Source organism: Macaca thibetana, chromosome 6 (assembly GCF_024542745.1).
Source record: "Macaca thibetana thibetana isolate TM-01 chromosome 6, ASM2454274v1, whole genome shotgun sequence".
NCBI lineage: Eukaryota > Metazoa > Chordata > Mammalia > Primates > Cercopithecidae > Macaca > Macaca thibetana.
Genome location: NC_065583.1, coordinates 108485013 through 108501190, shown reverse-complemented (window position 1 = coordinate 108501190; position 16178 = coordinate 108485013). Strand labels below are relative to the sequence as shown.

The 16178-nt window shown below is 39.8% G+C and overlaps 2 protein-coding genes and 1 pseudogene across 4 annotated transcripts in view; 1 reads left to right on the top strand and 2 right to left on the bottom strand.

Moving 5' to 3' along the window:
* Positions 1–16178, bottom strand: part of MRPS27 (mitochondrial ribosomal protein S27) — a 1100726-nt gene that overhangs the window by 786432 nt on the left and 298116 nt on the right. The gene's annotated exons all lie outside the window — the stretch shown is intronic.
* FCHO2 (FCH and mu domain containing endocytic adaptor 2) overlaps positions 1–16178 on the top strand; it is a 137665-nt gene that overhangs the window by 53554 nt on the left and 67933 nt on the right. Inside the window, exons 7-8 of one of the 2 annotated variants that reach the window (XM_050793538.1) lie at positions 2707–2805; positions 4181–4277. In XM_050793538.1, coding sequence (XP_050649495.1) covers positions 2707–2805; positions 4181–4277 — 196 coding nt within the window. The remainder of the gene's footprint in view (positions 1–2706; positions 2806–4180; positions 4278–16178) is intronic. The other variant, XM_050793539.1, reaches the window with a different exon arrangement.
* Positions 7229–8280, bottom strand: LOC126956559 (calcineurin B homologous protein 1-like; annotated as a pseudogene). Its single transcript, XR_007726410.1, has one exon. The product of XR_007726410.1 is annotated as a calcineurin B homologous protein 1-like (transcript).

Below are 16178 nucleotides of genomic sequence, written 5' to 3'. Positions count from 1 at the left end.
TGCACTCCAGCCTGGTGACAGAGCAAGACTCCATCTCAAAAAAAAAAAAAATTAATGTAACAGTACCTGTGAACACAGTGAATTTGAAGTTGCAGGGGGTAAAGTGCCTATCTAATTTGTTCAAGAAAGTTCGTTTGTGTATACTCAAGCACTTGAGACTGTATCCATTTCCCATTGCTGAATTACTCTGAGTTTAGTAGTCACTAATTTTGAGGAATTGTGATAGTTAGCAGTGTGCCCCTACCCCCAAAACCCCACAGTTTCAAAATTGCATCTGAATCATGCCTTGAGTTTCTCTGGATTCATATTTTAAGATATTTGTAAATAAATAATGATCTGCCTTGTTGAGTGTAGCTTTTTCAAAAGGGAATAAAGACGGTTTCCTCGGAATTAAGGGTCATTCAAATGAAATTAATGGCTACCTGTCTATGAGAAAATATCTTGTTCATTAAATTGCTGAAATTTAAGCTAAGGGCTGTCCTTCTACTAAATGTTCCTCAGTTCTTGAGAGTAATTCAGGATCTTGAAATACTGGTACTGTATTCTCATTGACTTGGTCAAAATTAGTCAATGACAAGCATTCCATTTTAACTCTGCCGTTCCTCATAAATCACATTGATTTAAGTTTTTGGGCTGTTGCAATACTGCCAAAACTGTAATTTCACCATTCTGGATTTTTTTTTAGAGGTTCTTACCATTTACATATTAGATATCATTTGGTTTGGGGATTTCTGGTCACCAAAGTGACTAAAGAAATTTAGATATTAAATATAGGGTCAGGGAATTTAATTTGATAAACTAGCCAGAGAAAAATAATAAGGCTTAGGTCCATTCCTTATAACTGATTTAATTTGGCAAAAAATGGATTACCAGGTTTGTACAATAGAAATGACAAATGTATTTTGTTTGAAAATAGATAGCTCAGCATTTCCCAAAGCCTGTTTTGAGGACTATTAATTGTTCTGTGAGATATTAATAGATGTTCAGGGAAGAAGAAAAAAGTGTTGTGAGGTCAAAGAAATTTGGAAAATGCTGGGTTAAGCAAAGTGAAACGTGTCATTATTTCAGTATTTCTCAGAGCTGCTTTTTTTTCCCCAAGATGGAGTCTCACTTTGTCGCCCAGGCTAGAATGCAGTGGCGGGATCTCGGCTCACTGCAACCTTTACCTTCCAGGTTTAAGGAGTTCTCCTGGGTTCAAGCTATTCTCTGCCTGAGGCTCCCTAGTATCTGGGATTACAGGCACGCGCCACCATGCCTGGCTAATTTTTGTATTTTTAGTAGAGACGGGGTTTCACCATGTTGGCCAGGTTGGTCTTGAACTCCTCATCTCATGATTGACCGGTCTCGGCCTCCTAGAGTGCTGGGATTACAGGTGTGAGCTACCGTGCCTGGCCTCTAGGAGCTTTTGATATATTTTGATATATTTATATATGAAGGCAAGGCAAGGCAAGGTAAGCAGCGGTTTTCTCTCTGGGGATATCAGAGTAACTTGGAAATGTTTTCCAAACAACATTCTCACCTCTTTCAGCCCCCATTCCCCAGGCAGTACTGGAGGATCTATTTGTTTTGAAGTTTGAAAACGTTCTCCAGGTGATCTAACTCATCCTCACCTTCGATTGAGAACTGCTGAAATAAAGTATATAGGCTTTCCCAGTTTTCTTTGATCACAGTCATCTCTTTTGGGGATTGTATATTATTATTTCTTTTTTTTTTTTTTGAGATGGAGTCTCACTCTGTTGCCCAGACTGGAGTGCAATGGGACGATCTTGGCTCACTGCAACCTCCGCCTCCCGGGTTCAAGTGATTCTCCTGCCTCAGCCTCCCAAGTAGCTGGGATTCCAAGTGCATGCCACCATGCCTGGCTAATTTTTTGTATTTTCAGTAGAGATGGGGATTCACCATGTTGGTCAGGCTGGTCTCAAACTCCTGACCTTGTGATCTGCCTGCCTTGGCCTTGGGATTATAGGTGTGAGCCACTGTGCCTGGTGTATATTATTATTTCAAGGATTAGAAAGACATTTTGAAAATCTATGGGCTAGATTATAAAGTCTTTGAAAGTAAACTGTAGTTTTTGCTTTGCCAACTAATTGTTTCTCAGTTTTTAAAACTGTTTGTTTGTTTTTTTTTTTGTAACACTATTCTCTTCTGGGTCTCCTAATATTCTGATCACAATTATAGATTTTAATGTGTGATAGCTCCAAATTCGGCTGTGTGTGGTGGCTACACCACAAAAAGTTAACTTTTTGCAGTGCCATATTTCAGTTTACCTGCTAGACCTGTTTGTCTTGAGGCTTTGTTAAACATTGTGTAACAATGGTAACTTGGAAAATTTGATTATATTGAGATGATTTCCTTTTTTTGGAGACGGAGTCTTGCTCTGTCATCCAGGCTCCAGTGCAGTGGCGTGATCTCGGCTCACTGGAACCTCTGCCTCTCAGGTTCAAACGATTCTCCTGCCTCAGCCTCCCAAATTGCTGGGATTACAGGCATCTACCACCATGCCTGGCTAATTTTTGCATTTTTAGTAGAGACAGGGTTTCACCATGTTGGCCAGGCTGGTCTCCAACTCCTGACCTCAAGTGATCCACCTGCCTCGGCCTCCCAAAGTGCTGGGAGAGATGATTTCTAAAAGCTCTTTTGATTCCAGAATACATATGTGTGTACTTGTATATGTTATAAATCTATAACTTTGTATATGTTACCCAGAAATTTCAAGATATTGAAGAAACTCATCTCATTCACATAAAGGAAATTATAGGATCCTTGTCAAATGCTATAAAGGAAATTCATTTGCAGATAGGCCAGGTAAGTTTTTTTACTTTATGTTGAACTATTCATGAAAAATTTGTTTATTTATAGCTCTTTAAAAATATTTTCTCACTCTGTTCAAAGTTCATAAGTATGTTACCGAATTTTTCCAGATAAAGAATATGTAAAGATAATATATTTACATGTGTTAAATATAAAATAAACCGGATATTTTATCATTTGGCCACCAAGGATGATAATTCAAATTAATTTTTTAAATTAACTACTTTCAGTTTTCTTTATATTGAATTTCTAAAGCTATCAACTTTTGAATTTTCTTTTTTCAAGCTTTACTATTTTTAAATTTAAAGCAGCAACTTTATATTAAACTATAGAACTTTTACTTAGAAGTGTTCCACAAATATAAAAGGTTTAGTGATGACAATTTGGGGTACATTGAAATATAGTAGAGAAACATGAAGTCTGTTATTCTTCAACCTAGCTGGGCATGGTGGCTCACACCAGTAATCTCAGCAGTTTGGGAGGACGAGGCAGGAAGATCACTTGAGCCCAGAAGTTCAAGACCAGCCTGGGCAACATAGCGAGACCTCATCTCTACAAAAAATTTAAAAAATGCTTAAAAATTTTTAAATGTTAAAAAAGTTTTGTGTGTGATAGTGCGTGCCTATAGTCCCAGCTACTTGGGAGGCTGAGGTGGGAGGATCACTTGAGCCCAGGAGTTTGAGGCTGCTTTGACCCATGACACTCAGCCATCTGGGTGACAGAGTCGGACTGTGTGTGTGTGTTTTTTTAATCCAAAAATATTTTTATTGTCTATATAAGTCTTATAAGAATGATGTCAGCTGGGCGCGGTGGCTCAAGCCTGTAATCTCAGCACTTGGGAGGCTGAGACGGGCGGATCACGAGGTCAGGAGATCGAGACCATCCTGGCTAACGCGTTGAAACTCCGTCTCTACTAAAAAATACAAAAATAGCTGGGCGAGGTGGCGGGCGCCTGTAGTCCCAACTGCTCGGGAGGCTGAGGCAGGAGAATGGCGTAAACCCGGGAAGCGGAGCTTGTAGTGAGCTGAGATCCGGCCACTGCACTCCAGCCTGGGCGACAGAGCAAGACTCCGTCTCAAAAAAAAAAAAAAAAAAAAAAAGAATGATGTTTAGAAAGCTCGAAGATGGGAACAGAAAGCTGCTTTGACTTCTAGGGGCGTGAGGCTGTGTGTTAAGGGGTTAATGTAAGTGATGGCTGGTCCCCACAGATCTAGTAACGCTGGAATATAGGTAAATTAAGGTTCTCAAGGGCCTTCGGTCAAAAATACATATTTTGATGTAATTAATTTTAATTGTCTTGTGTAAGTTTTATCTGAAATACGTTAAGAATGTGGAAAAAGAAAAAGTTATCTTTATTTCATTTTAATAGGTCCATGAAGAATTTATAAATAACATGGCTAATACTACAGTTGAAAGTTTGATACAAAAATTTGCTGAGTCAAAAGGCACTGGGAAGGAAAGACCTGGTAAGATGATAAACTCTGCAAGTAAACATTTTAAAATTTCCCATATAGTAACTAACATATTTGCCTTGAAATTCATGTGGGTAAGGGGTAATTTTAGCTTTGTATCACATGTCTGAAGTTAAAAATATTTCCAAACTGTGAAATGGAGCCAACCCAAAAAATGGAGCATACCTAAAAATCTGTATAAAATCTCAGATATTATTATTTTTATGTCTGACGATACATTAAGATTTTTGTTTTGGCTTTTAGTGGTTAATACAGTGATTTAGTATTACTTAAAGTGGTCATAACATTTTCCTAAATCTGTCACAGTTTTAGATTTTTCAAAATAGAGTGACCTACAGAAGGCTATTTTAATAAAAGAAAGCTTGGGCAAGAATATTGAATGCTCAGAACATTGAGACCAACGTAGAACCTTTCTTAAAATTTAGTAACTTCTTTCTTTTCTCATTTATATATGCATTTAACAAATATATTTATTGATTTCTAACAATATACCAGACCCCCTTCTAGAAATTTAGGGATATACCAGTGAACAAATGGATATAGGAATCCTGGCTCCTATTTTAATGAAAAAATGATTACAGAAGTTCAAATTCTACTTTTAATTGGCATGTTATGATGTATCAGATGTAATAAGTAGCCCATTCTCTTCCCTGCTCAGCATACTTACAGTCTTCCAGATTTGTTGAATCTGTTTATTAGTTACTATATCATGTTCTTGCAGGATACATGTTTCACTCGATAGGTAAAAATAATTCAGTGCATTAAAGAAGTTAAAATATGATATGGCATTCTGGAAAATGGGTAAGTGATCTGTGAAGTTTGGGAGCCATATTTCCTCAGTACAGTTCATAGACCTAAGGCTTGAAACCTAAATCATCTTTTATTTCTTCTTCACAAATTTCATTATATTTTAAATCTTACTGATTCGGTTGTATTAGTATTTTTCCCTTCAGACTTTCTTTTCATGTTTTTTCTAGCTGCCTGATTAATTTGCAGATTTCATACTGGTACAGCAGACGTTTCTTCTCCAATCTATTTTACATGTTATAGCACACTCATCTTTTGCCTATACAGTTATGAACTTATAATTGTACCACTTACAAATCTTTAAATTTTCACTATTGACAGAATGAAAGTGGGATTCTGGACTTGGTTTCAGATCCTTTAAGGATCTCGAGCTGACCAGACTTTAGTCTTAACTCTTTCTTTTTTTTTTTTTTTGTTTCAACCACAAGTATTTGTTGATAATCTTTTAATGGAACAATAAGGCACAATTGTGGATTAAAACAGTTTGCTATACAGACAAAAGAGGGGAAAAGCTATAACCTTAGGAACTTTAAATACGCAAGTCAAGGAGCCTCTGAAGTACCTAATAGATCAGTATCAGACATTCTTCCATTTTCACTTGATCACAAAGTCTGACTGATACTTCATGAAGAATTTCTCATTCATTTATATTTGAGCCATCCAACCCAGCTACTTCCCTGTTCTCCACCCTTTTCCATCACTTTGCAGTCGTATTTTTTAGCAGTCCCCTTCCTAAAGAATTATGTACACATCTTCAATAGTTTTCCAAAGCAAGGAAACAAGCAAGCAAGCAAGCAAGCAAGCAAGCAATGAATCAGAGAAAGTCAGCCAAGGGCAGATGTTTGGATAAACAGACTCATAGAGACATGCATTAGGATGGCAATAGCTTGATTCACTGAAGTCTAAACTAAGCTGACTTAGGCAGAAAATTTGCTGTGGCTTGCTCAAAGACCTGTAATGCCACCTTAGGTTGTGCTACTTGTGCCAGACCTCATTTTTAAGGGATTAGCAGTGGTCTATACAAGGAGCTAGGAAGCTAATGTAACCAGGCAGCTAATGATACAATAGTCAATGCTTTGGACATGTATTAGGAACTGACTATGGCTTCCATCATTAACATTTGCCAAGTGTATAATTCATAAAGAATTTTGTGGCTGAGCATGGTGGCTCATGCCTGTAATCCCAGCGCTTTGGGACGCTGAGGCAGGAGGATCACCTGACGTCAGGAGTTCAAGACAAACCTCACCAACATGGTGAAACCCCCTGTCTACTAAAAATAAAAAATTAGCCAGGTGTGGTGGTGCACGTCTGTAATCCCAGCTACTTGGGAAGCTGAGGCGGGAGAATTGCTTGAACCAGGAGGTGGAGGTTGCAGTGAGCCAAGATTGCGCCACTGCACTCCAGCCTGGGTGACAGAGTGAGACTCTGTCTCAAAAAAAAAAAAAACAAAAAACAAAAAAGATTTTTGTGCAAAACTTCAAGACACTGAGGAAACAATCTTTAAATATTTTGGACTGGGATAAATTAACACTAATCTTTCTACTTGGAAATGTGAAGTGAAAAACATTCCAGTGCACGTAACACTAAGGCATAAACCATGCTGTAAAGGTGTGAATGCGTGAGGCTTTATAGGGTGCCCAGCCTCCTTGATAAAGAGCCATGGAAAAGTCCCCAGGCATATTGTCAGAGCAGCCATTCTGGTAACAGTGTCCCCCAACTAAGCAAACCTGTAGGCATATTGCTATTTTTTGAACAGTCAACACTGCACTAACAAGAGGAGCCATGTAGGTACAAAGTTGAGAATCAGAGGCCAGAGGTAGAGTGATGTGGGCAAGCAACCTAGAAAACTTGACTCCACACCTCTCACCAGGGCCACCTTTCAAGATGGGTTTCTCCACCCAGCAGCCCTTTGGTGACAGAGTAGGATGCAGAGGATGGTCTCATACTTCTCAGAGAAGTGTTGGTTATCAAAAAGCTCCTGGAGAGGCAACATCCCAGAGGCCCATTTAATAATGAAGGTAAATAAAAACTGCCAGACCCCTGAACTATCCTGCCAAATCAGAAATAAGGGCATAGCTGTGCCAAGTAGAACAGAGGAGATTTTGGTGCTTCATGAAAAGCAGAAAGACTGCCAGACTAAGCGAACAGTATGTTGCATGACACAGAAGTACGAAGCAAAGGACATATGAAAAGGATGAAGAAGCATGGTGGCAGACTTGCTGGAGGGAAGACAGTAGGGCTACAGTCTACATCTGGTGAAAGAGCTTTGCTGGCTTGTTCTTGGCATGATTCCCTCTCTCACTTTCTCAGACTGTATGGATATGTGGCATTCAGCAACAGAATGGGGAAGAAGATACTTATAAATGAAGAACTAGTGAATGCATACTGAACAGAAATAGACTGGGTGTACCATTCTGTAATGCCCTGTTTATGCACCAAAGGCAGGTTTGTGTTGTCAGAACATATTTGGGGTTGTCATGCAACAGCAGTAGTACTTTGGGAGAAGGGGAATGATAGGGTGGAGGTGGGGTTGGTGGAAGGAGGACTTTTCAGGTTCCAGTTCTTAAATACCAGACCGCAAGGAACAGTTTGGTCTCCGTCCTTTAGTGAAGAAATCAGATGCTCATTTTCTGTTCTACATCCACCTTCTCCAAAACCTTAACAAATTCTGTGAAAGATATGGCACTGTCCCCATCCTGATCAGCCTCCGGAATGGTCCTGTCTGCGATGCTGCCCAGCTGCTCATCTGAGATATTTACTCCAGCCATCAAGCATAGCACCTGTATCAGCTCATCACGGGAGAGCTTATCATCTTTATCGAACTCATATAGTCAAAAAGCAAAATGCAGTTTGTTGCTTCGGCTGTTGAGTGGTTCGGGTCCATTCACATCTTTGCTCTTTTCGTTATCCTCAATGAGGCGGAGATAAGCCAAAGTTTGCGTGAATCCACGGAAGTTTACCTGGTCCTCTCCCTCTGGAAAGAAGGCATTGATGATTTGGTCCCCCAGTGGGTCGATGACAAGTTCTGGAATCCTCAGGAAATCTTCCTGGCTGAGAGTGCCAGTCTCTTCTTTGTCCAGGCTGGTGAACCGGCTATAGAGCAAGTGATTTGACTGTGGGAAAAGCTGATCTCCTTCTTGATCTCCTCGAGCTCTTTGTCCCACGGTAACATGGAGGGCTGAGAACCCATCACCGTTGGGGAGCTCCTACGGGTGCAGTGGTGCTGGAAGTGATGGTGACAGGAAGGAAGGAGGGAGGGGGACAAAGGATAGGGGTCAGGAAGGGAGAGGGCAGTCTTAACTTTCTTTTGCTCCTATTCAAGTATCTTCACTGAGGCCAACCTGAACTACTTGCTGTTTCCCGTACGTGCCTCCTTTTTTCCTTTAGTACTTTAGTTGTCCTTAATCCTTACTCTAGAAAATGCTGTATTCCACTACTTTCCTATACCACATCTTTACATTTATGTGTTGAATGAATGAACTCTTTAAAGAGCCCGGTTATTATCTTTAACTTCTCCATCAAAAGTGCCAGAGAATGTATTTCTTTCTTGCCTTGTTGCTGTCTACCATTAAATCTTAATAGTTTGTACTTGTGAAAAAGTTCTGTATTTGATTCATCTATTTTCTCTATTTATAAGTGGTATATTTTTGTTAAATGAATGAACAAATGGGCATTTAATTAGGGTGTTAAGAAGGTTGGAATGGAGTGGCTATTAGAAAATTTTTTAAGTGAATGCTAAATAATAATGGTTAATGTTTAGTGAGCTCTTACTCTGTGCCATGTACCATGCCAACCACTTTGTAGGCACACTTTGATTTTCAGCAACTTTTTGAAGTATGTACTATTATTTTCATTTTACAGACGAGGGAAATATTCAGAGGTAATGTTGAGAGATTTGCCTAAGCTAGTACATGGCAGAACTGGGATTCACTTCTGAGATTTTTGATCCTGAATCAAAAATCAAGTCCCATGCTTTGGAAAAATTAGAACTAAGTGTAGATATGTTGACATAAATTTTAATTTGGAGAACACCTTGAAACCAGGGGGACTTGACCTTAAATGTGAACCTAAACTGATGAACAATAACCTTTTTTCCGGGGGTCACAAATGATCCAGAGTATATTTAAGCATAAAGAAAGAATACAGAGAATGAGCTTGAAGTGGATCTGTGTTTTTCTTAAAGTATTACACTAGAGAATAATTGGAACATTAAAATGTGTTCTGAATCAAGCCAATTTTTATTTTGATTGGCCATTTTTTGTGTGACTGTTTTTCTCTTCCCTGATGCAACTTTTCCCACTCTGCTTTGGCTTCCTGGTCTCTTTTTACTGCTTTTTGCTTTTATATGCCAGTGTCATTTCCTAAGACACTGCTCAGCCAAGGGCTGAGAAGTATGTGGTATGTGCTGCCTTATTCATGGCAGATACCATTACTAGATCGTTGCATTCTTCCCCGAAGGAGACCTCGGTCTCATCTCCGTGTTGTAGGCAGTCACTGCCAATATTGAGTGTTAGTACTCATGTTGAAATCTGTCATCTCCAGCTTAGTTCAGTAGAGATTTTTTGTTTGCGAATGTCGGAAAGCCATATAAACAAGCTTAAGCAAAAATTCTGTGCATTGGCTGTTTTAACCTGGAAGGCTGGAATAAATTCAAGGTGCAAATAGATTTCCTCCGGACTTTGGTTCACTCTTTTCTCTCATTTTTGCTTGTCTTTACTTGGCTTCAGTTTATGAAGTTCCTACTGTAGACTTTTTCCTCACAGCTGGCAAGGAAGGCATCAGCAGTCCAAGCCTGTATCCATTCAGTTTAGAACCCTAGTAGAACTTTTTTTTGTAGTGTCGGCATATTAATTTCAGGGAAGGTTCTGCTTTTGTCACATGCTTATCTTTGAATAAATCTGTGTGTTTAGGATAGTAGGATATTATAATTGGTCAGCATAGGTCACATGCCCAGATCATGGAGAAGCAGGATTTGTATTCTGAAAGGGATAATGGAAATGTCTTTTGAACAGGCAAAAATTACTACTGTAGTACATTGTAGAATCACAGTACAAAGATACCAACCCCAAAATATAGCGTTTTAGAACTACAGTAGGTTGTACATGTGTTTCAGGTGTAGGATTTAATCATGTTATTAATGTTTAAATAATTAGAAATAACAGTATAAGAGGCAGGAATTTACTTTATCATTAGATGAAACTAGAAGATAAAAGTTATATAATTCGGTTTGTCTAATAATCATGGAGTTTTATTGCATAAAGGGACCTTAAAAGTAATGTAGTCCAAGACTGGGTGTAGTGGCTCATGCCTGTAATCCCAGCACTTTGGGAAGTTGAGGCAGGTGTTATCACCTGAGGTCAGGAGTTCGAGACCAGCCTGACCAACATAGTGAAACTCCATTTCTACTAAATGCAAAAATTAGCTGGGAGTGGTGGTGTCTAAATATAATCCTATTTACTTGGGAGGCTGAGGCAGGAGAATTGCTTGAACCCAGGAGGCAGAGGTTGCAGTGAGCTGAGATTGCATCATTGCACTCCAGCCTGGGCAACAAGAGCGAAACTCCATCTTTAAAAAAAAAAAAGTAATGTAGTCCAAACACATTTATATATTTAACACACATAAATATGTTGGAACTTATCAAATGTATGCCACTAATTTCCTTTAATATAGACTTGCAGGTGAATTAAAGTTTTGTCAGTTCTTAGAAATTTTGCTAACTCAACATATGGGGATTACTGAACCCTTGTTCATCATAATGTCCTACTTTTCAACCTACTCATTCATTCTCTATGAAGAACTCAACAAATACACAGTTACTGTACATTCCTTTCTGTTGGTTAGGTGATAACTGTATATTGGGAATTACCTTTAAGCTCACTGTTTGATTCCTTTTGAATTCTGGATATTTAGATCATGTTTCTTTTTTCTTTTTCTTTCTTTTTTTTTTGAGACATGGTCTTGCTGTATCACCTAGGCTAGAATGCAGTGATGCAGTCATAGCTCACTGTAACTTCAACCTCCCAGGCTCAAGCGATCCTCCCACCTCAGCTTCCCGAGTAGCTGGGACCACAGGCATATGCCAGTACACCCCACTAATTTTTTAAAATTTTTAGTGGAGACAGGATCTCACTATGTTGCTCAGGCTGGTCTTGAACTCCTGAACTGAAGCAGTCCTTCTGTCTCAACCTCCTGAAGTGCTGGGATTACAGGTGTGAGCCACTGTGCCTGGCTCATGTTTATTTTCTTGTTTGTGGTATAGTGCAGTGGTTTGTGACCTGCTCTTTGCTAGCAGTGAGCCTTTTTTTTTTTTTTTTTTAATTTTTTTTGGAGATGGAGTCTCGCTCCGTTGCCCAGGCTGGAGTGCAGTGACACGATCTCAGCTCACTGCAACCTCCGCCTCCTGGATTCAAGCTATTCTCCTGCCTCAGCCTCCTGAGTAGCTCGGACTGTAGGCACCCACCACCACGCCTGGCTAATTTTTATATTTGTGGTAGAGACGGGGTTTCATCATATTGGCCAGGCTGGTCTCGAAATCCTGACTTCATTATCTGCCTGCCTTGGCCTCCCAAAGTGCTGGGATTACAGGTGTGAGCCACCACGCGCAGCCTAGCAGTGAGACTTTTAAACCTCAGTGCCCTCATCTGTAAAGTGGGGATAATAATAGTAATTGCCTCATGGGGCTGTTGTGAGATTTACATGAGATAAGCTAACATTTATTAATAAATACTGTTTTCAAAAATGAAAACATTTCTCATGAATAAGTAGCCACTAATGTAGTTTCATTATAAATTTAATTTTACTGGCCTTAAGATACTGAAGTCATGTAGAAAATACATATAGCTAGATGGTAGGAGGTAATAGGGAAGCCAAGAACAGTGAAGACATGGGCTTTCCTAGAGTCACTAGGCTCTAGGCGGCTGTTTCAGGACCCCAAAAGAGTCATAGAACTAGGACTTTTAAACAGTCCTAGAACAAACTAACTGATGGGGGGGTGGAGTGGAAGGGATAAATATTATTTCCCTGGTTGAGTTGCTATGGGTGACTAACTGCAGCTCTTTCATATGTTTTGTTGTTTGTTTGTTTTTTCTTTTTTGAGACGGAGTTTCACACTTGTTGCTGGAGTGCAATGGCGCAATCTCGGCTCACTGCAGTCTCTGCCTCCCGGGTTCAAGCGATTCTCCTGCCTCAGCCTCTGGAGTAGTAGCTGGGATTGCAGGGGCCCACCACCACACCCAGCTAATTTTTTTTTTTTTTTTTGTAAGACAGAGTTTCCCTCTTGTTACCCAGGCTGGAGTGCAGTGGCGTGATCTTGGCTCACTGCAACCTCTGCCTCCCGGGTTCAAACGATTCTTCTGCCTCATCCTCCTTAATAGCTGGGATTACAGGCACCTACCACCACGCCTGGCTAATTTTTGTATTTTTAGTAGAGACGGGATTTCACCATGTTGGCCAGGCTAATCTCAAACTCCTGACCTCAGGTAATCTGCCCACCTTGGCCTCCCAGAGTGCTGTGATTATTGGCGTAAGCCACTGTGCCTGACCTCTTTCATATGTTTTTGATCAGTTTATGGGCACCTGAACAAATGAGTCTAGGGACTCACTGCAATAACAAAAACTGTGCTTACTAGAAAAATAACGTACACAAAATTTTTCATGTGATTGTATGGAATTTATGGACTTAAAGGATTTTGTTTTGTAAAGTATATTCTAACCTTCAATCGTTTTATACTATTGATTTCTGTTAACATTTTATTTCTCCTCTTTTGTAAGGACCCCCTCTGGTGGATGAGTTCCACCCTCAACTAGCTTTAGTTCTGTGGGATAGAGATTTTTAAAAGAAAACAAAATATCCAGTTCTTTTTAAAATTTGTATACATAGCTGGACGCGGTGGCTCACACCTGTAATCCCAGCACTTTTGGAGGCCCAGGTGGCTAAACTCTAACTACTCTATTGAGAATGCCTGCAGAAAAAGGCAAGGATCGAGGTAGAGAGACCACTGCATGACTGTTGCAATAATCCAGGGTAATTTAAGAAGAAAAGAGGCTGAGTGCAGTGGCTCGCACCTGTAATCCCAGGACTTTGGGAGGCCAAGGTTGGTGGATCACTTGAGGTCAGGAGTTCGAGACCAGCCTGGCCAGTGTGGTGAAATCCTGTCTCTACTAAAAATACAAAAATTAGCTGGGTGTGCTGGTGGGTGCCTATAATCCCAGCTACTCGGAAGGCTGAGGCAGGAGAATTGCTTGTACCTGGGAGGCAGAGGTTGCAGTGAGCTGAGATTGCATCATTGCACTCCAGCCTGGACAACAAGAGTAAGATTCTGTCTCAAAAAAAAAAAAAAAAATTGTATACATAAGTTAACGTATTTCTCTAATGCTGCAAACGACACCAATTTTATTTTTAGTCAGTTATCTATTGAAAGATATAACCTGTCAGTTTATGTTTTCAGTTCTTTTATGTAAGTCAAACTGAGAGCATTACAAATTTTTTTCTTCCTCATTATGATCATGTTATATTATTTATTATATATACTGATACTTTTTGTCATTGCCTTTTTGTTTTGCTTTTTTTTGAGACAGAGTCTCATTCTATTGCCCAGTCTGGAGTGCAGTGGCATGATCTCAGTCTCACTGAAACCTCCATCTCCCAGGTTCAAGCAATTCTCATGCCTCAGCCCCTCGAGCAGCTGGGCTTACAGGCGTGCATCACCATGCCTGGCTAATTTTTGTATTTTTAGTAGAGACATGGTTTCACCATGTTGGCTAGGCTGGTCTCGAACTCTTGGCCTGAAGCAGTCCACCCAAAGTTGTGCCTCAGCCTCCCAAAGTGCTGGGATTACAAGCGTGAACCACTGCACTTGGCCTGTCATTGTTTTTATTTTAGCGTAGTAATGCTTGGTTCCTCTGGAATTTGAGTCACTGTAAGAGGATGCTTTGAATATTAAGGCACCTGTGGTCTGAAAGGATCATGAATAAACAGGTGTTTTCTAATTCTGGATGTCTTTTTATATTCCAGTGACATTGCCTTTGTAACCCTAACTACTCTCAGGTAATTCAGTTGCTAAAAGAGAGTAAAATCCATATTTTCAATGTTTTCTATTTTACAGTCATTTTGGTAATTTTGCTTTATGTATTTATAATTCATAAAAGTTTAGCAGGTTTCCATTTGTGTGTGTGTATATATATATATATATATATAGTGACTATTTTCTCCCAGTCTGTGGCTTCTTTCACTCAGCAAAATTACTTTGAGATTCATCCATGAATGTTCATGGCAGTTTTATTTGTAGTAGCTCCAAACTGCAAACAACCCAAATGTCCATTAACAGATGAACAGATAAACAAATTGGAGTATGTCCATGCAGTGAAGTACTACTCTGCAATAAAAATTAATAAACTACTGAGTGAAGGAAGCCAGATCAAAATAAGAATACATATTATATGATTCCTTTTTTGTTTGTTTGTTTTGAGACGGAGTCTCGCTCTGTCACCCAGGCTGGAGTGCAGTGGCGCGATCTTGGTTCACTGCAACCTCCACCTCCCAGGTTCAAGTGATTCTCCTGCCTCAGCCTCCCAAGCAGCTGGGACTACAGGTGTGCACCACTATGCCCAGCTAATTTTTTGTATTTTTAGTGGAGACGGGGTTTCACCATGTTGGCCAGGCTGGTCTTGAACTCCTGACCTCGTGATCCACCCGCCTCGGCCTCCCAAAGTGCTGGGATTACAGGCGTGAGCCACCGTGCCCGGCCCATATTATATGATTCTATTTATATAACTTTCTAGAAAATGTACACTAATTTATAGTGACAGAAAGCAGATCAGTGATAGCCTTGGGAAGGGTGGAATGGGTTACAAAGGAGCATGAGGTGATAACTATATATGTTATCTTATTTGTGGTAGTAGACTCACAAATGTTACACATGTCAAAATTCATTAAACTGTACAATTTAAATAGATGTAGTTTATCATGTGTTAATTATACCTCAGCAAATCTGTTTAACGAGGAATTGGAAAGAATCATTTTAAGGGTTTTGGCATGAGTAACTGAAAGGATATAGTTCCAACTAACATGGGGAAGGTTTATAGACGTAAGTGCTATAATTAAAAGTAGAAACAAGGGTTTTATCAGGATAATTGAAGATGAAAACATGACTCAACCTTGTGAGTGTGGGGACAGTGTCAAAATTTGGATGTAAGAGGAGATTATATTTCAGTACTAAGATTCTGTGTTTGGAGAACTAGGTAATTTTGGAATGTTTCACAGTGACTGAAATCTGTGGTTAAAAACCTGTTTCTTTGATTTAAGACTGTAGTTTCTAAATTTTCCTCATAGTTTTCAAGCCTTGGGTACTGTATTCGTCCATTCTAGTGTCGCTATAAAGAAATACCTGCGGGTAGGTCATTTTTAAAGAAAAGATATTTAACTTGGTGCATGGTTCTGCAGGCTTTATAGGAAGCATGGTGCTGGCATCTGCTTCTGGTGAGACCTTAGGAAACTTAGAATCATAGTGGAAGGCAACAGAGAGCCAGCATGTCACATGGCAATATTGGAAACATGAGAGAGAGGGTGGGGAGGTACCAGACGCTCTTAAACAACCAGATCTTGTGTGAAGTAACTGAGCGAGAACTCACTTATTACCAAGGGGATGATGCTAAGCCATTCATGAAAGATCCTCCTGTATGATCCAGTCATCTCCCATTAGGCCCCACCTCCCACGTGGGAATCACATTTCCACGTGTTATTTGGAGGGTACAGACATCCAAACCATATCAGGTACATACAAGAATTATTTTTGGAGATTTTTTCCTTTGCATTTTTCTTTTTTTATGTACAGAAATTGATTTTTCTTTCTTTCTTTCTTTTTTTTTTTTTTTTTTTTTTTTTTTTTTTGAGACAGTCTTGCTCTGTCACCCAAGCTGGAGTGCAGTGACATGATCTTGGCTTACTGCAACCTCCGCCTCCTGGGTTCAAGTGATTCTCCTGCCTCAGACTCCCAAGTAGCTGGGATTACAGGGGCCCACCAGCACTCCCAGCTAATTTTTGTATTTTTAGTAGAGACGAGGTTTCACCATGTTGGCCAGGCTGGCGTT